Source organism: Scyliorhinus canicula, chromosome 5 (assembly GCF_902713615.1).
Source record: "Scyliorhinus canicula chromosome 5, sScyCan1.1, whole genome shotgun sequence".
Lineage (NCBI taxonomy): Eukaryota > Metazoa > Chordata > Chondrichthyes > Carcharhiniformes > Scyliorhinidae > Scyliorhinus > Scyliorhinus canicula.
In genome coordinates, this window is record NC_052150.1 from 31,548,590 (window position 1) to 31,575,062 (window position 26,473).

Sequence of the window (26,473 nt, forward strand, 5' to 3'; positions counted from 1 at the left end):
CCGGGAACCTGTCTGGTCCCAACGTCTTTCCCGCCTGCATGGTGCTGATGCTGTCCATGATCTCTCCCGCTGCTTCCAGGCCTCTTTTTCTGCCCTCCCCACGACTGGAATGTCCAGTCCATCAAGGAACCGATTCATCCCGGACTCCCCCATTGGTGGTTCTGAGGTGTGAAGGCCTTGAAGGTTTTGTTGATCTCTTCTGGTTCTGTTTCTAATGTGCCTCTGGTATCCCTGATTTGTGCAATTTCCCTGGTGGCTGCCTGCTTTCTCAGCTGGTGTGCCAACAAGCGGCTGGCTTTGTCTCAGTGTTCATACAGGGTTCCACGTGCCTGGCGGAGTTGGTCCACTGCTTTCCTGGCGGAGAGCAGATCAAAGTTCCTTTGTAGCTCTTTCCTCTCCGCCAGGATCTCTACGGTCGGGGCCTCGGAGTATTTACAGTCTACTTCCAGTATGGAGTCGATCAGCTGCTGCCTAGCCGCCCTTTCCTCCCTATCTCTTTGCGCTTTGAAAGTGATGATTTCCCCTCTTAGTACGGCCTTTAGCGCTTCCCAGAACATGGAGGGTGAGACCTCCCCATTCTGGTTGTTCTTCGTGTACTCTGCTATGGCCCGTGATATCTTTTCTTTGAAGGCCTTGTCAGCTAGTAGGGCAATGTCCAACCTCCATGTGGGGCGTTAGGCCCTGTCCATCTCCAGCCTTACGTCCATGTAATATGGAGCGTGGTCTGATATCACAATTGCGGAGCATTGATGTCAGTTATGAGGAGTAATCCAGACTTCGCAGATGTGAGTTCAAACTGTCCGAGGCCTCTTCAGAGAAACCCAACACCAGGAAACCATATAATAGTTAAAAAAGCTGCACCCTCTAATTAAATTTTGCACTGGCAGTGGGTGGAGAGAGAATCAGTCGTTTCTCTGTAGTAATAATTTGTGACAAGTTATGACAACATGGCTCTTTCTAAGGACACCATAAAGCATCTCAAGTTGAGGACTTTTATGGCTAGCCATGATGGCCAGGTATCCCTACAGGCTTGATGATTCACATTAAGTAACCTCAAAAATCTGAGTATTTAGCTAATGCATCCTCCAAGCACTGACAAAACAATTAATTTAAATATGTACATGCTTGTAGTGCACATTGCCAATGTAGCATTTTTATTTCCATGATTATAAATATTAGTTGTTGTGATTGTTCTTTTTGTGCTGTGATGATTAAGACTATGAATGCAGTGAATTGTTGGTCTTTAGTTGCTTGGTCTAAAATTGATGGTTCAGGAAATTAGCTCTGTGCTTGTGCAGGAATCTGCAGATATATAAGCAGTTTGGTTGTGATGGTAAATGTATAGAGCAGTACTTTGCATGAATTTGCAATGTATTTTGTTCAGCAACTCAAAGGAAATAGGTCATCAGACTCGTACAATTGGAGAAGTAATTCTATTTCTGCCCAATGGGCTGAGAATATTGCAGCAATATTTAGCTGATGATCCGCAACCAAAATGCTTTCCTGGAGTGCTGGAAATTTAACGAACAAACCCCTGAAATTTCCATTCTTACCACCTTGATTACACTGCCCTCCTCTACAAATAATGAGAAATCAATTTGGGGTCTTGCGCCATAATTTTGATTCTGAAGCTTATTTTAATGCAGAGAATTTTCTTTTCGTTTGCCTCTACAGATGACTTAAAACCTCCACCATATACAGAATATGCAGCTGGAGGTAATGAAGAAGCTCGTGTCCTCTCTATACCAGAGGGGTATGATGCTTGCAGCTTGAGTGATGCTCCTCCTCCGTACACGCCTAGCCCATCGATTGAGACTGAACAGCAGGACAATGTGATACCACCTAGTGCCCAGGAGATTGTCAGTACCACTACAACAGGCTCATCATGTCAAGTCTGAAAAGAGATCCACCTCCTGGCACTTCTGTGGAAAGTTACCATTCTTTTTCTTCAGAAATGAAAAAAAATCCAAAGCACCTGAATGTTTCTTTTTTTGTTTTGTAAAGATTTGATTTGTTGTACAGTTTAAAAGACATCTACAGTGATGCACTACACAATGGTATTGTTCACTGTTTGCTGCTATCAGCACTACCTTCTCTCTTTGTAAACATTTATCGCACTTTCCAAGGAAGAGCCCAAGGCAAAGGATGATAAAGATTGTACACTTGTCAGTGACTGCAATGTGCATGTCCCTGTGCTGGGAAAGTGGGGGTTGCTGGAGCTGGAGTGGGTGGGGGAGGAAAGAGAAATACAGCCATGTAACCAGATGATGCCAAGGAGACAGACTGCAAATTCCAAAATCTATGTGACGTGTCAAGAGCTCGCGGTTACAAATAAAGAGGAGGCGACAATTATCTGGTGGGCATTAGGATCATCTTGTGTTCTCGTGTTATGAGAGTTTCTACAAGGTCATTCCTTGCATTCTATACTTTGTAAAAGTTTTGCCAAGACTGCATCTTTTGCCTCAAAAGGAAAAACAAAACTGCCTCTTGACAATGTGAAGGGACACCTTCAATTTTAGAGGAGTGCACAAAAGTGTAGACTTTGAAGAAGACCTTGCTGTCCTAACATTAATTGCTAATTTCCTGCAAAAGAGTATTTTTTATAGCGTAATTTTTTAAAGCATTTTATGTGATTTAACTTACCTCCAAGCTCCCTTCCTTGGAAAACAAAACTTTCATTTTCAATATGAACATAAAAAGATCCAATTGTGTCAATGATGGTGTAGAAAGAAACTAAAATTCCTTTTAAAACAAAAGAAATGTTTGCTATGTGGCTAGTGGTGTGAATTGAGGAATGATTGGCATGTTTAGTTCTCTGAATTATGAGTGGAATTTATTGCAAAACCTAATTTTGATCAGCATACATGCGACTCGCATTCTAAAACACTTGAACATTTTCCCACTTATTTTATTACCAGTCTGTATTCTGGTAATGCTTTAAAATGGTGTCCACTCAATGTCAGAGCCATGGAATTCCTGAATTGAATCTAGATTATTAGCACGGATATGTATCCTGTGGTTTTAGTTCAAGTGAAGTGTTAATCTGAATTTTCTTCAGTTCTTTTCAAACTTATTTATATTGATATTTTTCTCCCCATGCTTTGAACAACCCCAAAGACGTACCAAAAGTTTATGAATTTAAAAAAAAAATAGATTATTTCATTAAATGGATAGATAGCTTTGTCGGTCATGTTTCTTGTGGATGATATTTTTAAAAGCTGTCAAATTTAACCTCTTGTCTAAATTACTTTGCTGTCGGTGATTTCTGTTCTGGGGAGGGTAACACGTTACATGATTTTATTTTGGTTGAAATTAAAATAGAATTTTACAGTATATTAGACCTGTGTAAATGTTTCTGTCCAACTTCTTGGTCTTGCTAAATAATGTAGATTCTTAACCAACAAATACAGTTTGCTGATTGTGTCTAAAATCGATTTTGTTCCTCTGTTTTCTTTTCACGATATGTAAATTTGTTGCAAGTATTCCCGATCAGTTAGTGTCCACAAGTTGCCGTGCAGTCTAACAAAAAAATCCCCCCCCCCCCCCACTAATTTTTTTTTGTCTCCAGTTACAAATGTGTAATTCAGCTGAAGAAAACAGTTGGTACTGAATGGAAAATTATGTAATTTTTTTTTGCCTCTTTGCCCTGGAGGTTGACTCGTGCTTTGCTTGAATTTCCCACTTAACCAACCTCTAGTACATGTGGCAACTGACCTTTTTCACACCTATGGCTGTTAGCAATTTACCTTCAAAATCTGGATCAGGTTATTGATAAAGTCAGCAAGGCCTCAAATATATATACCGAGATAATAACTTTTTTTCCTATGTTTTCCATATGTTAGTATTGTCACCTTTTGTAAATTTTCAGTTTAATTAGTTGGGAGGTAAGAGAAGGGCATTCATCGAATCCCTACAGTGCAGAAGGAGGCCATTCAGCCCATTGAGTCTGCACCAACGCTTCAAATGAGCACTCTACTCGTGTCCACTGAGCCCTATCCCTGTAATCCCATAACCCAACCTGCATATCCCTGACACCTAAGGGGGAATTTATCATGGCCAATCTACCTATCCCACACATCTTTGGACAGTGGAAGGAAACCGGAGCACCTGGAGAAAACACATGCAGACACAGGGAGAATGTGCAAACTCCACATAGCCAGTGACCCAAGGCTGGAATTGAACCCATGTTCCTGGTGCTTTGAGGCAGCAGTGCTTGCCACTGTGCTACCTGCAGTATTTTCTAATTGACAGAATATGTCAAGTGGTGGCCCCAGTGATCTGGACAGGAACCTCAGCTTTTCACTTTTTTATTAACTTGTATGAGGAATACAACGTTCTATATCAAAGCTGGAAGGTGACTCTTAAGGAGCTACAGTAAATTAGAGTAAGGCCATTTCAGAATGAAATTAAGAAGTACAAAGAATAATGGAAGTATGCAACTTGCTCCCTTGAAAACTCGTTTCTGGGTTAATTGAAATGTTGAAGACTGATCTTTTTTGTTCAGTTATGGGATCAACATATACATCATACCAGTGGTGAATAAATGGAGTACAGATCAGCCATGATCTAATCGAATGTCAGAACAGATCCAGCGGGCTGGATGGCCTACTCCTGTGCTTATGGGCAATTAGATGCAGCTGCAAATTACTGCAGTAGTAAACTTATCTTGCAACTGTTTTCCGGTAGAATCAAGCGGTCAAGTATTAATCTATTTAAGTTATTAAATATTCATTTCCTGTTTGAGTGTTGAGTTTGATGTACTGTCTGTCATTCTGAGAATGTAACCTCGGGCCAATGTTTAAGCGTCTCTGTCAAATTCTCTGGGAATTGTAATACAGATTTCCCAATGAAATGTTCAGCTTTTTTTATGACAACAGGAACCATTATACAGATGGCATTCCATGCATTATTCAAGTGGGAATATGGAGCTCTATCCCTTTCAGAGAACCAAACCAAATTGTCAAATTGATAATCCGAGATGATTGGTCATTTGATATGGGAAATATCTAGGGTGAGACCATTTTTCATACTGCTAATCAGAACTAAAGATGAAATGGCTGTTCTACTTAACCCAACCCCCAAAGCATTACTGCTGAGGTTATTTTTAAATTGAAGCTGCAGTCAATATGGCACTCATGGTTTATTTTTTTAAAAAACATTTGCTGGAGAGGTTTTGCATTTCAAATTACTGGCCCTTTTTTTAAAAAAAAAAAGCTGAGAGTGTCTTCAAACAATTACTGCACGATATTTGACTATAATGAAATGTGATCGAACACACAGGAAATACACACACTCCTGCTTTTGTTATATTACTGGTAAAATCTCGCTGGAGCTGTTTATAGTGCTTTACAAAGATAGGGATATTACACACAGGCTACAAAGTTAATTGTTCTATAAACATTAGATTCATGGGTCAGTTAAAGACGGCAGACCTAGATCTGCCATTTTGTGTTCATTGAGTGTTTTGTAGTTTTTTAAATATGAAAACAAATATAGTAGGCACTTTTTTTAATGCTCGTAAATCACTTGTAGTATTGGCCACGACCAACTGATATCAGAAACACACATACTGGCAATAGTGTTGAAAGAGTTTTCAGACATCTATTCCATAGAATCACCCATTGAACAGAGCTGCAGCCACCTACTGCAGACTGTCAAATCTCTTCAAACCCAGAGGATCCACTCCAAAATTAATGTTGAATGGCACTTTGTAGCAAAGAGGCCCAATTTCCTACGTTTAACACAACAGTGCGTTAGCACAGTGGTTAGCACTGTTGCTTCAAAGCAGCAAGGTCCCAGGTTCGATTCCCGCTTGGGTCACTGTGAGGAATCTGCACGTTCTCGCCATGTCTGTGTGGATTTCCTCCGGATGCTCTGGTTTTCTCCCACAAGTCGTGAAAGATATGCTATAAGGTGATTTGGACATTCTGAATTCTCCCTCAGTGTAACTGAACAAGCACTGTAGTGTGGCCCCTAGGGGATTTTCACAGTAACTTCAATGCAGTGTTAATGTAAGCCTACTTGTGACAATAAAGATTATTACATATTAAAATGCTAAATGAAAACACAGTAAAGTGGTAATGTGTGAAATAGTGTTTTCGGACATGCATAATATAGTCTGCCATGTTGTCTTCAATGGAAACATGTTTTCAGTTTTTTTGTGCTACAGTGCGAAATTCCAGAGCAGCTCCATGGTCTTTGCAACATCAGCTGTGGAAACGGGTGCGCAGGCATTCATCAGACTCTTCAGAATCATTGAGACCCTCGATTGAAGAACACTGTATCTATGATGGCATCATCTGGCCAATGGTGCATCGAATAGGATCATCCATTTCCATGTAAATTTCTATGCTTGTTTCTGCTGGAATTTCCATGCCAGCCGAGTAACAAGTGCCTTAGCATCAGGTTGGTTGGCTTCTTGGGCTTTCCTATCACAACAAGCAGCAGCTCTGCAGTGCAATTCATATTAGCACAGACCATCGCAGTGATGTGCCCTTGTTCTACTTTCCACCATAATATCTTTCATCTTTAAACATAAAATAACAGTGTGGCAAAAGATAGTAAAGGCCATGACTTGTCTAAAATCAGTCCAGTTTTCCATCGCTGAAGTGAACGCCAGCTTTTTTGCCATGACAAAACCCCATTCCTGCAGAATTAGACTGGAGATGACAATGTGCTTTACTCAGGCTGCCAATGCACAGTACCTACAACAATTTTGCTTTCATATTGTATAATCCACCTATTTCTGACCTGTAATTACTTTGTTCTCACTAAATAGGAGCCTGATCTATAGATGATCAATGTAATTTTTAATGTCATTAGATCATATTTTGCTTTGGGTTTTCCATTTGAACTCTAATGTAAATTTATTTTTGAATCTTTACTGTACTGGCTGCTAGTGCAAATTTGTTGCTCTTATAACATAAATTATAAGTGCCCCAACTTAGAACAGACGTGCAGAAGGAGGCCATTCGCCCATCAACCCTGCACTGACCCACTTTAAGCCCTCACTTCCACCCTACCCTACCCCCGTAACCCAATAACTCCTAACTTTTTTTTTGGACACGAAGGGCAATTTAGCATGTTCAGTCCACCTAACCCGCACATCTTTGGACTATGGGAGGAAACCGGAGTACCCGGAGGAAACTCACGCAGACACGGAGAACATACAGACTCCACACACAAATCAAACCTGGGACCCTGGCGCTGTGAAGCCACAGTGCTAACTACTGTGCTGCCGTCTTTCCACCAAATTGAAAACCATTAAGTCCTTAATGAATGAGTAATGGGGGAAAATATGCCATCTGCAAACTCTTGTTTGTGACCATACAGTGATATTCTAACATGATATAAGCTGAGATTCTCCTGGTCTCAGGGATTCATCCATAGAATAAGAAAAATAGCTGGTATGATTGCAAACCTTTTCTCAAGGACAGCAAAGGATACTACAAAACTAATACTTTTCATTAAAATAACTTTGGAATGAGCAATTTAAATAGTCACTAAAGTGAAAATAAGGGGAACACATATTTCGACACCCTGATTTTGGGTGTAACACCCGCAGTTTGAAAGAATAGGTTGGGTCAGCCAGAAAATTAGTTTACACAGCTCATTTGCATGTATTACAATCCTGGACCAGACCCCCTAACAGTGGCTAGGATACTGGCCAGAAACCTCATTATTTTTTAATTTTGTAAGATTGTGAGGAAAGGATTCCTCGCTCCAGATGTGATGTCACAAAAAGTAGGGATATAAAACAAACCTTATCACCAATGCAGTATTAAAGTGTTTTTAACATCCCACAAGAAAATAGCTTGGAATTACCCCTCCTTAAACAAAGCTAATCCATACAGTGGCACAATAATCTTTAACTGCTATCTTTATTCCCACTTAAAACTAAACCATATTGGCTCTCAATCCATTTCAAATGCAGTTAGCATTGAGGAATACTTGCAGTACAGAGATGTCTGGATGCTCTACTTTTAGAAAGAGAAATCTTTTGACATGACTTTAAAGAAAAGCTCTGAATCCTGTCAGAAACTCTGGCTGTATTTCTTCAGAAACTGCTTCTAAGCTTGTTTCAGCTAACCTTCCAGCCGCATTGTTAATCTGTCTACAAACATACCTTTTAACTAAATTGCAGTGGGAGTAGATGCTTGACCTCTGCTCACATCTCCATCTAAAATTCAACTGACTGCTTTTCTGCAAAATGCCAGATATGTTAGCTCCTCCCATTAATTACATAATCTTCCCAAACTGAAACATTATGGGCTGGATTCTCTGTCGGTGGGATTTTCCATTGCGGCAGCAACACACCCACATCCGGGAATTTCTTGACTACATGGGTCTGCCCACAATGGGAAGCCCCATTGGCCGGCTGGCAGAACAGAGAATCCCGGTGTGGGTGCACCACACCGGTTAACTCCACGGAACCCCCTTGATCCAAATAAAACTCCATTAGCCCAAACTTTTACAATGCCCTAATTGCACCCATGGCTCTCAAAACCTTTCAAACTAGCATTATTTAAAAACACTACTGCAGCAATCATGCAACATTAACCTAGGCTTTTAACCCTTACAGCACCAAATATCTATAATACATCTGAAATTCCTACTTTCATCACACATGATTGTACTGTCAATATGCACGGCCCCAGTGTCCATTTTGGTGAAGGTGTAGTCTGCATATTCCAGGGCATTAGATTCTGTTCTGTAGAAAGCACTAGGGAAGGGAAGTTACAGCAATGCGTTGCTAGTTGCTGGATAATTGGTTTTTAATGCTCCAAGAGTGTCACTGAAAAGTAAAGAGAGGTTTATGCGATTCAGCGCCGTCGTCCTGGAATCACTGCCAGCCACTGGCTGAAGGCAGGAGGGAAGCCATATTTCCAACAGGGAGCAAGACACCCCTCCAACTGACTCGAAATGGGAACATGTCCTATGGGCAGTAAATGTCTATAGTGTAGCATCACAGACATGGCAGTGATGCTGAAAGAAATTAACTTATCTCCGTTGCGTGGTGATGATGAATGAACACATCTGCTCATCAGATTTCATGTTGCCCATCTCTCACAATGTTCAATACATCACGCCCCCTGTTACTAACCCTAAATCACAGATTGACAGTCAGGGCTGACTCTGAAAATCCTGATACCAAGCCTCACCCACACAAACCTTTGAAACATACCAGCTGTGCACACTTCTCACTGCCTCCACTTCACTCCAGTTATTCAGCTACGGAAGGCATCACCCAAAGCTGACTCTCCCGTCAGTAGCATTTTCCCTTCTCTTGCAGGGGAAAGGATATAAATGCAGACTGCAGGAGAGAAAGCAGGTTGTATACATCCCCTCTCCCCTCAATGATCCTTAAATAATGGGCAGCAATGCCATGGAGCCGGTGGCATCCAATGTTGCGGAAGAAGTCCAGGGTGGCAGAAAGTTGCTGCTTTGTGCAAATCTTCCATAACTCCTTTGTCTCTGAGCAATCTCCTGTTGTCTATGTCGGGGCCAAAGACAATGAGCAGTGTCAACTGTTAAAAGATGAAAGCGTTGTGGAAAGCGTCTAGGATAGCAGATGTTCACCGATAATTTATTTGTGGGGTCGCACACCAACCACATATTAATTGAATGGCAGCTCTTGTGATTGGCATGCGGTCTCCCACGTGTGTATAGTTGGTGGCGCCCAGCACCATCAGGAAGTTCGTTATACAGGTCCACGCTCATCCTGGGTTTTCCTCCTGGGAGAAGAGGATGAAGCCCATTTCCTGTCCAGCACCTATATTAACCCTGGATCCTTCTAGGGATGGCAGATTGTGAGACATTACAAATATCATAGTTGGTGTCTTGAAGGAACTGGTTGCGTTGAAGGAAAGGTTGACACTGATTTCCACAAGCACGGGGGGGGGGGGGGGGGGGGGGGGGGGGGGGGGGGCGTGATCCTTACCCTGGTTTGAGACTCCCAAGTTTTCGTGAGGTGGCACAACTTCAATACCACCTACATATGTGACTGGTGCTTCCAGAAGACCTGACTGGGATGGAGCCATAAAAAAAGAGCCATCTCTGCCTCCTCCATCATCACAGAGGTCCGCCTCTCTGCTTCTCTGCCCGTATTGTTCTTAATGCACAGCAGGTAATGCTGCAACTATTGCCCTCATAGTTATCAAGACTATGTAATTATCTCGAGCTTTCTGGTCAGCAGAACACTTCACGCTGCCCCATCAGCTCACCACAGTTCTTCCACTAACTTAGCACAATTACAGGTAAGTCTAAAGCACCTCGCCTGCAACTTGTGTGGCCTTGTAATAGTTCCAGAACAGGGCTTCATTATACTTTGGGCGGCACGGTAGCATTGTAGTTAGGATTGTTGCTTCACAGTGCCAGGGACCCCAGTTCGATTCCGGCTTGGGTCACTGTCTGTGCGGAGTCTGCACCTTCTCCCAGTGTCTGCGTGGGCTTTCTCCGTGTGCTCCAGTTTCCTCCCACAGTCCAAAGATGTGCAGGTTAGGTGGACTGACCATGCTAAATTGCCCTGTGGTATCCAAAAAGGTTAGGTGGGGCTGCTGGGTTACGGGGTTACAGGGTCGAGGTGTGGGCTTAGGTAGGGGCTCTTTCAGGGGCCACTGTAGGCTCGATGGACCGAATGGCCTCCATCTGCACTGTAAATTCTTTGACATTACACTTGTTTCGGAAGATCTCTGTGTCGTGTTAGGTACACTAGTCTAACACTGGCTGCAACTGGATGCAGCTTGGATCAGAAAGATACTCCAGACCTTGAAGTTAGCTCAATCAGGTTTATTGAACTAATAACACAGTTAGCACAGTTCTCTGTGAGTTTGACTCTCTGCTAACTTAAGTGTGGTTACTCTGACTGAACCAGACTAGCTCTTAGCCATGTGGTGGAGGTGAGATTGTAACAACACCCTTGACTGACTCTCTAGATGTTCATCAGTGGAAAGAGGTGGAGTGTGAGTGCCTCATTTCTTTTATAGTCTGATCCCACCCCTGAGTGTCCTGCCTGCTTATTGGTCATGTCCTGTTCTCTGTGTCCATTAGCTGCTTGTCTGTATATCATTATGTGAGTGTCTGCATATCATGACATCTCCCCTTTTTTATGTTTGGATGACACATGTGAACGTATTTACAAGAACAGGCCAATATTAACATATATACATGCAGTGGATGTGAACGTATGTACATGTGAAAACAACTGTCTAATGCGAGAACACAGAACATAGCAAACAGAACAAATATTCATAAGTCCAGTCTCTGTGGCTTGCGTCTGATCCTGGTCGATCGCCGGAGAGGTGGTGGTGGGGATGCCAGCGCCTGATGTGTGGGATTGAAGCCTCACTGGTGGCCTCGTGAGTTGAGGTATCAGGAGGTGGCAAAACAACAGAAGGAAATGGAGAAGAATGTGGTTGCAGGCAGGCAACTTTGCGCAGGGCCCGTCTGTTTCGTCGCACAACAGAATCATCAGCCAGACGCACAACATACGCGCGGGGAGCAGCCTGTCGAACAACGACAGCTGGAGCTGACCAGCCTCCATCAGGGATCTTGACCTAAACAGTGTCTGACGGGGATAACACGGGCAAATCGGTGGCATGAGCATCATAGCCCTGTTTTTGCCGGTTTCGGAGTTGCTGCACCTTCTGCAGCACCGGGAGGTGATCCAGGTTGGGCACATGTATGGCTGAAAGTTTTGTTCGTAGGTCCCTGTTCATCAGGAGTTGAGCCGGCGACATGCCAGTGGACAGTGGGGTCGCCTGTATGCAGGCAGCGCAAGGTGAATGTCAGACGCAGAATCCGCGGCCTTGCAGATGAGCTGTTTCACTATGTGCACCCCTTTCTCAACTTTTCCGCTTGACTGCGGATAGTGTGGGCTGGAATTGATGTGTTTGAACTGATACGACTGGGCAAACAGAGACCATTCATGACTGCTGAAGCACAGGCCATTGTCTGCTCCACCAGTCAGAGGCCAGCGCTCCGATATGGGACCAATCTTCTCCATGGTGCTGGGATACACTTGCTGGTCGTCACGGAACAGACTGAGGTAAGTTACCTAAAATTAGTAGTCTCCTGGTATCATGTTGTGTTAGGTACACTGGTCTAACACTGGCTGCAACTGGATGCAGCTTGGATCAGAAAGATGCTCCAGACCTTGAAGTTAGCTCAATCAGGTTTATTGAACTAATAACACAGTTAGCACAGTTCTCTGTGAGTTCGACTCTCTGCTAACTTAAGTGTGGTTACTCAGTCTGATTGAACCAGATTAAACTGCATCTTAAACTCCCGCAAAACACATTTGCCTGAGTACTCCAAACATTTATCACATTTATCACCCACCGAGTAAAGGATTTTTTACTACAATCATTTAAATTTCTTTATCTTAATTTATCCGCTTTGATCTTAAATACTCAAGGCTTACTTTAGCTATCCAATTTATTAGTGTACTTTGCATTACTGCAATTAGTAGTAAAAAAAATTTACCTCGCAAAATAATAATGCAAGCCAAGCCCTGCTGGAGGAAAATGTATACTGGCCCTTTTGTAAAAGCAAAAAAAAGTCTCTAGTTGTTTGCCAAATATCCAGGCAAGATTCCTCTGCAGCAGGTATGTATACTTGGAACATTCCTCTCGATATTTAAAGGATTGCCACCTTCATGAAGCACTCACATTATTGGTTGAAAATGATGTAAATAGTGTTGAAATGAACCATGCACTTGACATTGCACTGACGAGATGATACACGCCTTTTGTTTTTATATAGGGGACAATGCACTTGCATAAATAGTCATTTTTCTGGGGGGTGAAGAAATGAAGCCAAAATTTGCTCTTTGTCACTTTAAAGATATATTTACTCTACAAGTATAACTTTGCACAAAGGATGCAGTTAGAGTGGGAATGTGGCTTAAACTTTGCAGTCAATGCCTGAGCTGACCAGGACAACATAGAGTCAAAATTTTGAGAACGAGCAGTCTCCCCGAATTTCTCTTCGGTATCAGGTCAGTCACTGACCAGGGATCTACTTCTTTTCAAGTATTTTAATCAAAAATTTTCATTAACAACAAACACGACATAAACATCAGACAGCCCAGAAAGTGGATATTACATAGTAAGACATCGTAAAAGAAAGAAACATAACCGATCATATAAATCACACCCAAAGAAAGACAAAAATAACCTACCCCTAATAATAATATCTACCCCCCTCCCTCCATCCCCCCAACAGTTGATGGTGACCAACTCTTTAAAGTAGGAAATGAATGGCTGCCACCTCAGGTAGAACCCCTCCATCGATCCCCCAAGGGTATACTTGATCTTTCCAGATATAAAAATTCTATGAGGCCACCCAACCAGGCCGAGATGCTGGGCGGAGCAGAGGATTTCCATCCCAGCAGAACTCGCCTCTGGGCTATCAACAAGACAAAGACAAGAACATCCGCCTTCACCCCGGTCTGCAGCCCTGGTGAATCCGACACCCCAAAAATGGCCACCAATGGACAAGGCTCCAGATCAATGTTAAGAATCGCTGACGTGGTACTAAAGAAGAAGACCCAATCGCTTACCACCCTTGGACATGACCAGAACATGCGGGTGTGGTTAGTTGGCCCACGAGAGCACAGCTCACACCTTGTCCTCTGCTGCCACGAAGAAACCACTCATCCTGACCTTAGTTAGGTGAGCCCTATGCACCACCTTGGGCTGAATCAGGCTGTGATACGTGTAGGAGGAAGTGGAGTTCACCCAATGAAGGGCCTCACACCTCCTAATCTAAAATAGGTCCCAGCTCCCCCTCCCACTTCGCTCTCACCTGGTCCAGTGAGACAGCTTTCTTGACATTATTTAAATATTTGAAATGCTCCCCCCCCCCAAATTGCCAGCCAACAATAAGATTCTCTCTATCAGGGAGGGTTGCGGCGCTCAGCGAGATGGAGGACAAGCCTTCCAGATAAAATCGGGTAACTGGCAATAGCGCAGTAAGTCCACTCCTGAGAGTTGGAATTTTGCTGAAAATTCCTCCAAACTAGCAAACCGTCCCTCCATGAATAGATCCCCAAAATACTCAAGGCTCTTTCCTCCCCACAACTTAAACGTTACATTTAAATCCGATGGCACTAACAAATTTTTGCCACAGCTAGGGGCAAACAATAACATGGTGCTCTGCTTGTAAAGCTGCCTAAACTACTTTCATATCCTTAAATAGAGATCACGACCGGTTCGAGGAATACTTCACTGGGGAGGACAGGAACGAAGCCTTTGCCAATGGACATAAACTTGAACCTCTATTCAAACTCACCTCCACCTGCCCCCACATGGAATCCAACTACCCCAACCACCCCAGCACCTTCTCAATATTGGCTTCCCAATAATAAAAGAGCAAATTGGGTAACGCCAGGCCCCCCGACTGTCAGTATTCCTGAAGGAACATCCTGTGAATTCTTGATGGCTTACACGCTCAAATAAAAGAACTGGTTAACTTGTTAGCCTTGGTAAAGATAGCCTTAGCAAGGGAACCATCAAAACATTGAAACAGATATAAAAACCATGGGAGGATGTTCATCTTAACCATCTGAACTCTGCCCGGCAAGGACAACATTATCCCACTTCTGTAAGTCAGACCTCACCTCACTCACCAGACATGTATAGTTTGACTTATGAAGCCTGAGCCAGTTACGGGCCACTCGGATACCCAGATACCGGAAGCTACCTCTGGCAAGACAGAAAGGCAATACCCCCAGATTGGGTCCCCTCCCTGGAGGATTAACCCAAAAATATTCACTCTTCTCCAGGTTCAATTTATACCCAAAAAGGAGCCAAAGCTCCTCAGGAGCTTCATTATTTCTTCCATAGAATAGACTGGATCTGTAACATACATGAGATGGTCATCAGCATATAGAGATATCGGAGCTTGTTCCCTATCGGGAGTTGGAGCTTCTTTCCTGAGAGCTCCAAAACCACAGCCCCCTGGGAGCAGCTCCCCCTACCCTCCTCCTTTCATGTTCTCCCCGCCCCCCACTCCCCCCACTTTTTGCTTTGGTGTACTTCTGCCTTCTCCACCTGCTCTCCCAACGTGATTTCTATGGCCGACCTCATAGCCGACATGAGGTCCTCCTTAATGGAGTGCCTGTGTTTTTGGAGCTCTCGTGAAAGAAGCTGCATCCACTGCTCCGCTGCTGGATGGGCCGGTGTTTGCGTTGGCGAACCCACTTGGTCCGCCATGCTCTGCTCTGATGTGTCTGATGTCTGGATCTTCCTCACCTGACCTTTGTGCTTACTATTTTTCCAGCCCGTGGCTGCTTTGAAGGCATTTCCTCGGCTGGTTGGTAGTTTAGGGTGAGGGTGGTTTTTTTTTATTAGTTTGGTGTCCAATTATGGGGTAAAAAGGGCCTAAAGCTTCCTTTTCATTTTGGCCTGTGTTGGGTTCAGGAAACTTATATTACTGATCCAGAACTCTTTCTTGCAGAAATATTCCTTTTGTGCCCCACCTTCCTGCTCCTCCCTCCCCTCTCCTCCCTTTTACTTGGGAAGTGGCTCACGGTGGGTGGGATCTACCTGGCAGTGGACGCGCTGGAGGCCACTGCTGAGAGAGTTATTCTCTCCAATATCCCGCCATTTATCCCAACGGAGTTCCTCCTCCCCCAACTCCATCTACTGGGGGAGGTAAGGTCAGAGGTGGTACTGCTCCCGTTCGGCCTCAGAAACCCCACCCTCAAAACATATTTTCTCCTTTCGGCGCCTGGTCTTTGTTTGCCTGGCCCAGGATGAGGTCCTGGAAGGGACTTTTGAGATCTCTTTCAGGGATTTGGTCGGGGGCGTCTTCTGGTCTGCGGCTGGCGTGCGGTGCCATGCCTGCAAGAAGGTGGGCATATTCAAAAACATTGCCCCACCTCTAAGGCTGCCGCTCCTTCCACTGGTCTTGCAACAAACCTCCATATTGGGGGGAGCCATGCCGGCGCCCATTGACCCTGACTGACCCAGTGCCCGGCTACTGGCTCGGGTGCAGCCGTTACGCCTCGCTCTACCATCACCCAGCAACACCCCCAGCCTGGTAACATTTCATCATCGGATGCCAGGCCCGGCGACACTTCTGCACAGGATCCTGTGGGTGGCGGTAGTGAGGTGCACGACCTCAACTCAGAGGGTGCTCTGCCTCAGCCACCAATTGGGGGGAAGAGCATTGAGGGACAAGGAGTCAGCCCTGAGGGGCCTCCAGAGATAGAGGTCTCCCTGGTGTGTAACCCTCTCCCCCGCAAACGGCGTCAATCCAGGTTCGTTCCCATTGACGCCACGCCCAGTCCCCGAAAGAAAAGAGGCGGGGGGATAGTGAGGAAAACCCAGCAGCTACCGCTGCCCCCCCGAGCAGGGTGCTTCAGGGTCGGATGGGAACCAAGGGGGCCCGTTCCATCCAGTGCAATTTATCACCCCGGAATTGCTCGATTTCTCAGGGGAGGGGGGGGCAGCAATAACCCCTGCTTCTTGTGTTCTTTAATTTTAATAAACATTTTATTGAGGTATTTTTGGTTTTATAACACCGACAAAATAAACAACATACAAAGTCTATAAACATAGTGCAAAAAGCCTGCTTCCTCCCTTACAGGTCCCACCTTTATTAACCCACTACTCTAAACAAAACTAACCCCCCACCACCTTCTGCTGACGATTAATTTCCCGTGAAGAAGTCGACGAACGGTTGCCACCTTCGGGTGAACCCTGACATTGACTCTCTCATGGCGAAATTGATTTTCCCCAAACAGAAAAAGCTAGCCATGTCAGTAAGCCAGCCGACTTCGGGGGCTTTGAGTCCCCCCAAGCTAATAATATCCACCTCCGGGCTACCAGGGAAGCAAAGGCCAGAACGCCTGCCTCTTTCTCCTCCTGGATTCCCGGATCTTCCGACACCCTGAAAATCGCCACCTCCGGACTCGGTGCCACTCCTGTTTTTAACACCGTGGGCATGATGTCTGCAAACCCCTGCCAGAATCCTCTGAGCTTTGGGCATGTCCAAAACATGTGGACATGGTCCGCTGCCTGCTGCCCCCCCCCCCCCCCCCCCCCCGCATACCTTGCGCACCTATCTTCTACACCAAAGAACCTGCTCATCCGGGCTACTGTCATGTGAGCCGGTGAACAACCTTGAACTGTATCAGGCTGAGCCTGGCTTATGTTGTGGACGTGTTGACCACTCAACGCCTCCGTCCAGAGACTATCCTTTATCTCTCCTCCTAATTCCTCCTCCCACTTGCACTTCAGCACCTCAGTCTGCGTATCCTCTGACCCCACGAGCTTCTTATAGATGTCGAAGACCTTCCCTTCTCCCACCCACACTCTGGAAACTACCCTATCCTGAATCTCCCTTAGTGGTGGGAGCGGGAAGGTTGAGACCTGTCTATGTAGGAAGTCTTGCACCTGCAGGTACCTAAATTTGTTTCCCCTCGCCAATCCAAATTTCTCTTCCAGCTCCCTCAAGCTAGGAAAGCTCCCTTCTATAAACATATCCCCCATCCTCTCAATTCCTGCCCTCTGCCATCTCCGAAACCCGCCATCCACCCTTCCCGGGGCAAACCGGTGATTATTACAGATTGGAGACCAGACCGATGCTCCCTCCGCTCCCACATGCTTCCTCCATTGCCCCAGAATCTCAGGGCTGCCACCAACACGGGGCTTGTGAAGTATCGTGCCGGCGGGAACGGCAGGGGCGCCTTTATCAACGCCCCCAAACTGGTGCCCTTACATGAGGCCGCCTCCATACGCTCCCATGCAGCAATGACCCTCCCCTCACCACCCACTTCCTAATCATAGCCATTATCGCCGCCCAGTAGTAATTACTGAAGATTGGCAGCGCCAGCGCGCTTTCTCCCCGGCTCCACTCAATCATCCCCTTTATTACTCGCGGTGCCTTGCCCGCCCATACAAAGCCCGTGATAATTTTGTTAACCCGTTTAAAAAAGGTCCGCGGAATAAAGATGGGGAGACATTGGAACACAAACAGGAATCTCGGAAGGACCATCATTTTCACCGTCTGGACCCTCCCAGCTAGTGACAACGGGAGCGCGACCCACCTCCGAAAATCATCCTTCATTTGGTCCACCAGATGGGACACATTAAGTTTGTGCAACCGTTCCCATTCCCGCGCCACTTGGAAGCCTAGATACCTAAAACTTTCCCCTACCACTCTGAACTGCAGTTCTCCCAGTCGTCTCTCCTGTCCCCTTGCCTGGATCGCAAACATTTTACTTTTCTCCATATTTAGTTTGTACCCCGGAAACCGGCCAAATTCCCCCAGAATCCTCATGATTTCTTCCATCCCCTCCACTGGGTCCGATATATCCAGGAGCAGGTCGTCTGCGTAAAGTGAGACTCTGTGTTTCACTCCCCCCCCCCCCCCCCCCCCCCCCCCGGACCAATGCTATCCAGACCCTTAAGGCTCTCAGCGCAATTGCCAGCGGCTCTATAGCCAGCGCGAACAACAGTGGGATGTGGGGCCACCCCTGTCTCGTCCGGTTTAGCCTAAAATAGTCCAATGTTGTCCGATTCGTCCGTACGCTTGCCACAGCAGCCTGATACAGCAACCTGACCCAGTCAATAATGCCCCGACCAAATCCGAACCATACCTCCCACATATATTCCCATTCTACTCAATCAAAAGCCTTCTCTGCGTCCATTGCAACCACTACCTCCACCTCCCTACCCTATGGAGGCATCATGATCGCATTTAGCAGCCTTCTTACATTGGATACCAACTGCCTTCCCTTAACGAACCCCGTCTGGTCCTCCCCAATCATGTCCGGAACACAGTCTTCAATCCTAGAAGACAAACTTTTGGCCAACAGCTTGGCGTCCACATTCATAGAATAATAGGATTTACAGCACAGAAGGAGGCTATTCGGCCCATCGAGTCTGCACCAGCTCTTGGAAAGAGCACCCTACCCAGGCCCACATCTCTACCCCATTTCCATAACCCAGCAACCCCACCCAACACTAAGGGCAATTTAGCATGACCAATCCACCTAACTTCCACATCTTTGGACTGTGGGAGGAAACCGGAGCACCCGGAGGAAACCCACGCACACACGAGGAGAACATGTAGACTCCACATAGCCAGTGACCCAAGCTGGGAATCGAGCCTGGGACACTGGAGGTGTGAATTGTGCTAACCACTATGCTACGTGCTGCCCAATAGAGATATCGGCCAGTAGGACTGACACAGCTCCGGATCCTTATCCCACTTCAGAATCAGCGGGATCGTGACCTGTGACATCATCGGGGAAGCACCCCTCTCTCCCTTGCCTCATTGAATGTTCTCATCAACAGCGGCCCCAATATCCCAGTGAACGTTTTATAGAACTCTGCTGGGGACCATCCGGCCCCGGGGTTTTACCCGACTGCATGGCTTTCAGCCCCTCCGCTATCTCTTCGATCCCGATTGGGGCCCCCAGACCTTCTACCACAGGGGTGGGCAAACTACGGCCCGCGGGCCGCATGCGGCCCGACAAAGGTTTTTATGCGGCCCGCCAATGAGGTGCCCGGAATCATAACCGGCATTTTTGAAAAGCCACCGGGGAAAAGCCGCTGAAGTAAATGCGCTTATTCAATAAGTGCATTTACTTCAGCGGCTTTTCCCCGGCGGCTTTTCAAAAATGCCGGTTATGATTCCGGGCACCTCATTGGCGGGCCGCATAAAACGCGCGTAGTTGGGTGGATGAGTGGGGCTGTCTCATTGGTCGGTTTAGTTGGGTGTGCGACCAATAGGAGTCCAGGTTACAAACAATAAGCCTTATTATTGTTTGTAACCTGGATTCCTATTGGTCGCACACCCAACTAAACCGACCAATAAGGCAGCCCCACTCATCCACCCCACTACACGCGTTTTTATCGTTGACTCGGCCAGGCTGTGCTTCTGTCAGTGTTAAGGATCAGCACAAGCAACTTGACACCTGATTTCAACAAACTGGTAAATGACTGCAGTCAGATGCATCATTCTCATTGATATTGTTCTGTTACTTACTGAGTTACTTTGTTTTTCAAATAAATGTGCTTTTTTTTCTTTAAAGACCTTTTATTTTGGCTATTTAAAATATTAATTATTTTACTTAATATACTATGCGGCCCTTTAAAATTGTGAATTTCTGAATGTGGCCCTTGCACGGAAAAGTTTGCCCACCCCTGTTCTACCAGCTCCCCGTCCATCTTCGGAAAATTCAGCTCCCCTAGGAAGTGCCTCAACCCCTCCGTCCCAGGGGGGGGATCCGACTCATACAGCCGACTATAAAACTCCTTAAACGCTTATTTACCCCCGCTGAGTCTCCCACCAGATTCCCGTCTCCATCCTTTACTTTCCCTATCTCCCTGGCTGCCTCCCTCTTTCTAAGCTGCTGTGCAAGCATTCTGCTGGCCTTCTCTCCATGGTCATAAATCACCCCCCTCACCTTTCTCAGCTGCTCTACCACCCTCGCCTGTAGCCTCCACCGTTCCCTTAAAAGCCCTGCCTCAGGGGTCTTTGCATACCTCCTGTCGACCTGTAGTATCTCCTTTACCAGTCGGTCCATCTCTGTCGTGTCTACCTTCTCCCTGAGGACCCGTATCGAGATCAGCTCACCTCTAACCACCGCCTTCAATGCTTCCCAGACCACCGCTGCCGAAATTTCTCCCGTGTCATTGACCTCCAGGTAGTTCTGAATACATTCCCTCAAACGCCCGCACACCTCCTCGTCCGCTAAAAGCCCCACGTCTAACCTCCAGTGCGGGCGCTGATTACTGTCTTTACTAACCTGTAGGTCGCCCAGTGCGGAGCATGGTCTGAGATTGTGATCGCTGAGTACCCCGTGTCCATCACCCCCGCAGTAGAGCCCTGCTCAGAATCAAGAAGTCGATCCAGGAGTACACTTTATGTACGTGTGAGTAGAAGGAGAACTCCTTCACCCTTGGCTGCCCAAATCTCCATAGGTTCCCCCCCCCCCCCCCCCCCCTCCCCCATCTGCTCCATGAACCCTTTTAGCTCATTAGCCATTGCTGGCATCCTGCCCATTTTTGAGCTTGACCGGTCTAGACCAGGGTCAATGACTGCATTGAGGTCCCCTCCCATGACCAGTTTATGCGAATCCAGGTCCAGTATCTTCCCCAGCATCCTCTTTATAAACTCCACATCGTTCCAGTTTGGCATGTATACATTTACTAGTACCACCTGCACTTCCACCAATTTCCCACTGACCATAATGTACCGGCATCCCACATCCAAAACTATTCTTCCCGCCTCAAACACCATTCGCTTATTGATCAGGATCATGACGCCTCTGGTCTTCGAGTCCAGTCCCGAGTGAAAAACCTGTCCGACCCAGCCTTTCCTTAACCTAATCTGGTCATCTACTCAAAGGTGTGTCTCCTGCAGCATTACCACGTCCGCCTACAGTCCTCTCAAATGCGTGAACACGCGTGTCCTCTTGACTGGCCCATTGTGCCCTCTTACATTCCAGGTGATCAGTCTAGTTGGGAGGCTTATCGCCCCCCCCCCCCCCCCCCCCCCACTTCGCCGATCAACCATCCCCTCTCTTGGGCCAGTTGCCAGCCCGCTGCCGCCACCGGCCCGCCCCCAGGCAGCCTCCGCCCCCAAACCTCCTCTCTGTCCCTTGGCCCAAGTCCCTCCCTCATCTGCATAACATTTTCTCCCCCCCTCCCGATCTTAGTTGCTTCTTGGGTTCTTAGCGGGTTATGGTTTGGAAGACCCTCTGTCCCATCCGCTGTCTTCGTGACCTCCACCACCGTCCTGGAGCTGTTTCCGGAGTTCATTCCGGTGCCTTCCGGTGTCTAGGCAGTGGGGATGGAGCAGGGATCTGCACCACTGCCTCCCTCTGGCCCGGGATGAACCCGAGAAGATTCCGCCTGTCGATGATGGTGGGCCCGTGTTGTCTGCCGCACTCAGTGTGGTGGAGGACCTGGGCCCGGAGCGAGACTGCCCAAAGGCTGCCAACTGCCCGATGTCGGGAGCAGAGGGTGCATATGAGGCTCTCTGCAGTGAGATGCTTGGCTCACTCATGCCCAACACTGTGTCGCCCCCTCTGGGGGACTGCCAGAATCTGTCACATTATAATTGAGGATTTTTTTTTTGCTGCCTCCATAGATAGTTCAGGCAGTGCCCTAATGGGCCCCCCTCCACTAAGCCCCACCACCCACATTCCCTCCTCCCCTTATGTTGGTACAGAGGCGATGGTATCTGGTCTCTCCAGTGCAAAGTTTAGTGCTTGTACCATTTGTTTTTGTACAACTGCGTTGTTTACTGTTTTAGTAATCAGAATATCCTACGTCCCACCCCCATACATTGGTACAGAGGCAAGGCTACCCCAGTTTCTCCAATGCAAAATGAGTGTTTGTACCATTGGGCCTTGTACAATTGTAATGTTTACTGTTCTTTCAATTAAAAAAATTATTTCATGGGATAACCAATTGTCCCCAGCCAATAGGATTCAGGCAGGTTATAACAGGTTGTTTAGTCAATAACCAAAAGGTATGATGGATCTAATGGTGATTAGCAAAAGAACTGTCCCTTATGCAACTGGAAATAGTTTCCCCTTAATTAATCGATTCTAATTACAAACACCTCTGCCAAATCTCCTTCCAACCCTTTCTGTTCTGAGAACAACAACCCAGCTTCTCCAGCTTCCACATAACAGGAGTCCCTCATCCCTGGTACAATTCCAGTGAGGCAATGGCTTTGCGGTATTGTCACTGGACTAGTAATCCAGAGATCCAGAGCCGTGCTCAAGTTTCAAGTCTCCAGGGTGAATCCTGAACCCACAATTATCTAACTCCAAGAGTTGACCGCCGACACTGAGCTAAGTCTGACATTTAAAGGCCGTGACCTCCTGTTCGAAACCCCTGATGAATGCAGATAAGCCAGGAAAATAAAAACCCATGATTGCCAACCCCACCTTCAGGCATTGCTGCTAGCGAGCTGGGAGAGAAGTAGAATTTGCATTTACAGTTTAAGTCTGCGCACAACACTTCCGACACCTGCTCTTGGGCGTTCTCCTGGATCTCAAAGCTTCTTGTGTGACATCTGCTGGCACAAATCCACAAGGAAAAAGACTTTAATTTCAGCAGATTCATCATTTGTAAGATACAATAATATTTGCAAACTAAAAGCAAGTGCCATATGACTGTCACAAAATTAAATGTCAAATCATCAGGAAAAAAAATCAAATCAGGGTATTTAAAATCATCTTATGATTTTATGAGGTGGCATTGCAGAAGAATTAACTTTGTTGTTCAACTTAAAATATTAAAACTTAAGATGATGTGCTTATTTTGGGCTGTAAAAGATCAATTAAGTTTGGAAGAATATCTCTTACCACTTAGCAACAATAATATGCATTTATATAGAAGTTTTAGCATAGTAAATCAACCCAGGTGTTTCACAGGAATATTATCAAACATAATTTGACAATGAGCCACATAAGGAAATCATTGGGTAAGTAGACAAAAGCTTAACTTCAGGGGTAGCTTTAAGGAGCATCTTAAAGAAAGTACGAAGTGATATTCCAAAGCTCAGAGACTATGTAATTGAGTCTATGGCTGTCAATGATGTAGTGATCAAAAGTGAGACACTCACCCAGCCAGAAATAAAGGAGCACAGAGATCTCAAAGGGTCGGGGCAGGAGGAGGTTAGTGATATAGAGAGGGGGTGGGGGGTTTGAAAATAAGGCTAACAATACAATATAAAACTTCAGCATTCTTGGACCGGGAACTAACGTAGTTGTTGTGAACTCCGCTGATGTTCAATGTGAGGACATCCCAAAGCCCAGAAGGAAAACTCTTAACTATATATTTTTGCGATTTGGAAAAAATATGCAAAAAGAGATGAAATTCGGTGAGGAAAGGGATCAGTCCTGTTGTAAATTATTCAAATAACAAAATGTTTATTAAACTTTAAAACACACAAGAAAGTAGAGAGTAAAGAACAGCATTTACAATTAACTACAATAATGAAATAAAAGCAAAATGCTGCGGATGCTCGAAAGCTGGAATAAAAACAAAATGCAGGATAAACTCAGCAGGTCGGGCAGCTTATTTGGAGAGACAGAAATGAAGTTAATCTTTCGAGTCCATTGACCCTTCCACAGAACACTAATGGTTACCCATTTAAATTGGACTTAAATTACCCCAATCCAAATCTATCTACTCTCCTAAACTCTGACAATACACCTGCCGCAAAAAAACATCCCATAGGTTTTAACACTATGAGCCAACTGCAGCAAATAATTTCCACACAGGACTTGTACCTTTCTATTGGGAACCATTCTTTTAGTTTAGAGTAGAACCTATTGGGTCTCACACAGACAGACTTCTTTTTTTCCCCTTTTTGCAGAACAGCTTGATTCTCTGAGAGCTCGGCTTTGCAATTGGGCGCGGCCATGATCCAGGACCCGAGACTACTAGACTCCACTTTGCTTAACAAAGTAGCTGTTTCATCCTGTTACTGGGCTAATCTGCATTTCAAAAATGCTCAGTGCGCCGAATCCCTCTCAGTTTATTTTTTTAGCTAATTATTTAATCTTCGTCTCATTCCAACTTCCTAACATATGTCAGTGTGCACAGCTGTGAATGGGATATGGTGCGAATTAGGATATGGATGTGAGGCCTCACACTGTATACTCTCATAAAACATATATAAATATCCTCGTGGTTCCTAAAAATTGAAAAACTAAACAAATATGCTTGAAATGGCTGACACCTTGCTCAGTCAGTGACCCTAGAATAAAAGAAGCCACTTTGCAGTTTTGGAAATCTCACACCCAATACCTCTGTGGAGTTACTAATGATTGCCTGAGGATAGTACAGCCCAATGTCAAAGGGAGGTACATCAAAGGCCTTTGAGATGGAATGTCTACTGAGACAATGGTTTCTCAAACATTCCTTTTAACCCATAATGGCATTCCAAATTCCAGACCTTGGATAAATATCCTATATTGCAGACCTTGTGGTGAGGTAATATCATGTAACGTAAGCCTCTGGTTTGTTGAATAACTTAATAACACCTTGGCGAGTTGCATTACTCAGTTTGCTCAGAACTGTATTTAACATATGATTGGCAGATCACATTGAAGGAGTTCTGGGCCAGGTTGGACACTGATCCCATCTCCCTGCTTATGTTGTAAGTTCTGTGCCATCACCTACAAGACTGCTTCATATCTCTGTGCTAATTTTGCTTCATGAAATCCACACTACTAAATAAGTGAATTCTACAATGTTGATTTTTCAGCCCACCGACTTTAGTGAAGGAATACCTCGTTACACTTTGATTTTGGACCCTGGAACCCATGTGAAACAATATTTATTTTCTCTGTGGTCTCTGTACTGTGAAACATTTTCTCTATCCCTATGTTTTGTAACTGAGTGTGGAGGCAATGTTGCGACCATCTTCCTGCAGTTTGAGTGCATGCAAATAAACTAACCCTTTGAGTTCATTCTATCTTGAGTTTGCTGTGGGGTTGTTAACAGAAAATTGGACCACTCCGAATCCAGGTGGTTGGGAAATATACCACCACTTACAAAGGGTGAAACAAGCCAAAACATTTTCTATTTATGGATGAGTGGCAAGATTGGAAATTACTGTTGTTTAAATTAACCCCCGTCCTGTCCATAACAGTGGCAAAAAAGTTTGGATGAACTGAAGCTCACAAAGAGTGGAAGGTGTGAGATCAACCAGGAAAACATAGGAAAGGTCGAGTCCACAAAGTAGCAAAGGCATGGATAAAGGTTTCTGCAGCAGATAACAGTCACTGTTACAGAGAGGGAAGTAGCCGGTCTTGGTGATGTAGAGGATATGGGGTGGGGAGTTCAGGGCAGGGTCAAATGGGAAGCCAAGGATATGATTTTGGTTCAACAACAGACAGTGGCATGGGAGATTGATGCAGGACCCTTGCTTAAGGATCTGAAATACTACTTTAAGTTAAAATGCAAGAATAGGATGAGGATTACAGTGTCAAAGTAATATAGGTAAAGTTAAGACTAATGCTAGGATTTGAATTCACATGGATATCAACTTATTTGTAGTAGGGGAGAAGTCTCTGGAATCTTTCACACAATTGATGCTGAAATGGTGAGACTAGGATCTTTCTAGATGGATCGATTATGGTGGGCCACATGCCTTTCCTTATCTGTAGTTGTTTTCTGATATGTACAGATAACTGTGGAATGTGCCATTTGTTGTGGGCATGTAAAGCACTTCATAGAATTTACAGTGCAGAAGGAGGCCACTCGGCCCATCGGGTCTGCACAGGCTCTTGGAAAGAGCACCCTACCCGAGGTCAACACCTCCACCCTATCCCCATAACCCAGTAACCCCACCCAGCACTAAGGGCAATTTTGGACACTAAAGGCAATTTATCATGGCCAATCCACCTAACCTGCACATCTTTGGACTGTGGGAGGAAACCAGGGCACCCGGAGGAAACCCACGCAGACACGGGGAGGATGTGCAGACT

General features: G+C 45.5%; 1 protein-coding gene across 5 annotated transcripts in view; it reads left to right on the plus strand.

Moving 5' to 3' along the window:
* The window catches only part of si:dkey-118j18.2, a 126,589-nt gene extending 123,159 nt beyond the window's left edge, over positions 1-3,430 (plus strand). For all 5 annotated transcript variants that reach the window (XM_038796860.1, XM_038796856.1, XM_038796857.1 and 2 more), the window contains one exon: positions 1,675-3,430. In XM_038796860.1, the coding sequence (XP_038652788.1) occupies positions 1,675-1,898 (224 nt within the window). In that variant the 3' untranslated portion in view covers positions 1,899-3,430. The remainder of the gene's footprint in view (positions 1-1,674) is intronic.
* The last annotated feature ends 23,043 nt before the right edge of the window (positions 3,431-26,473 follow it).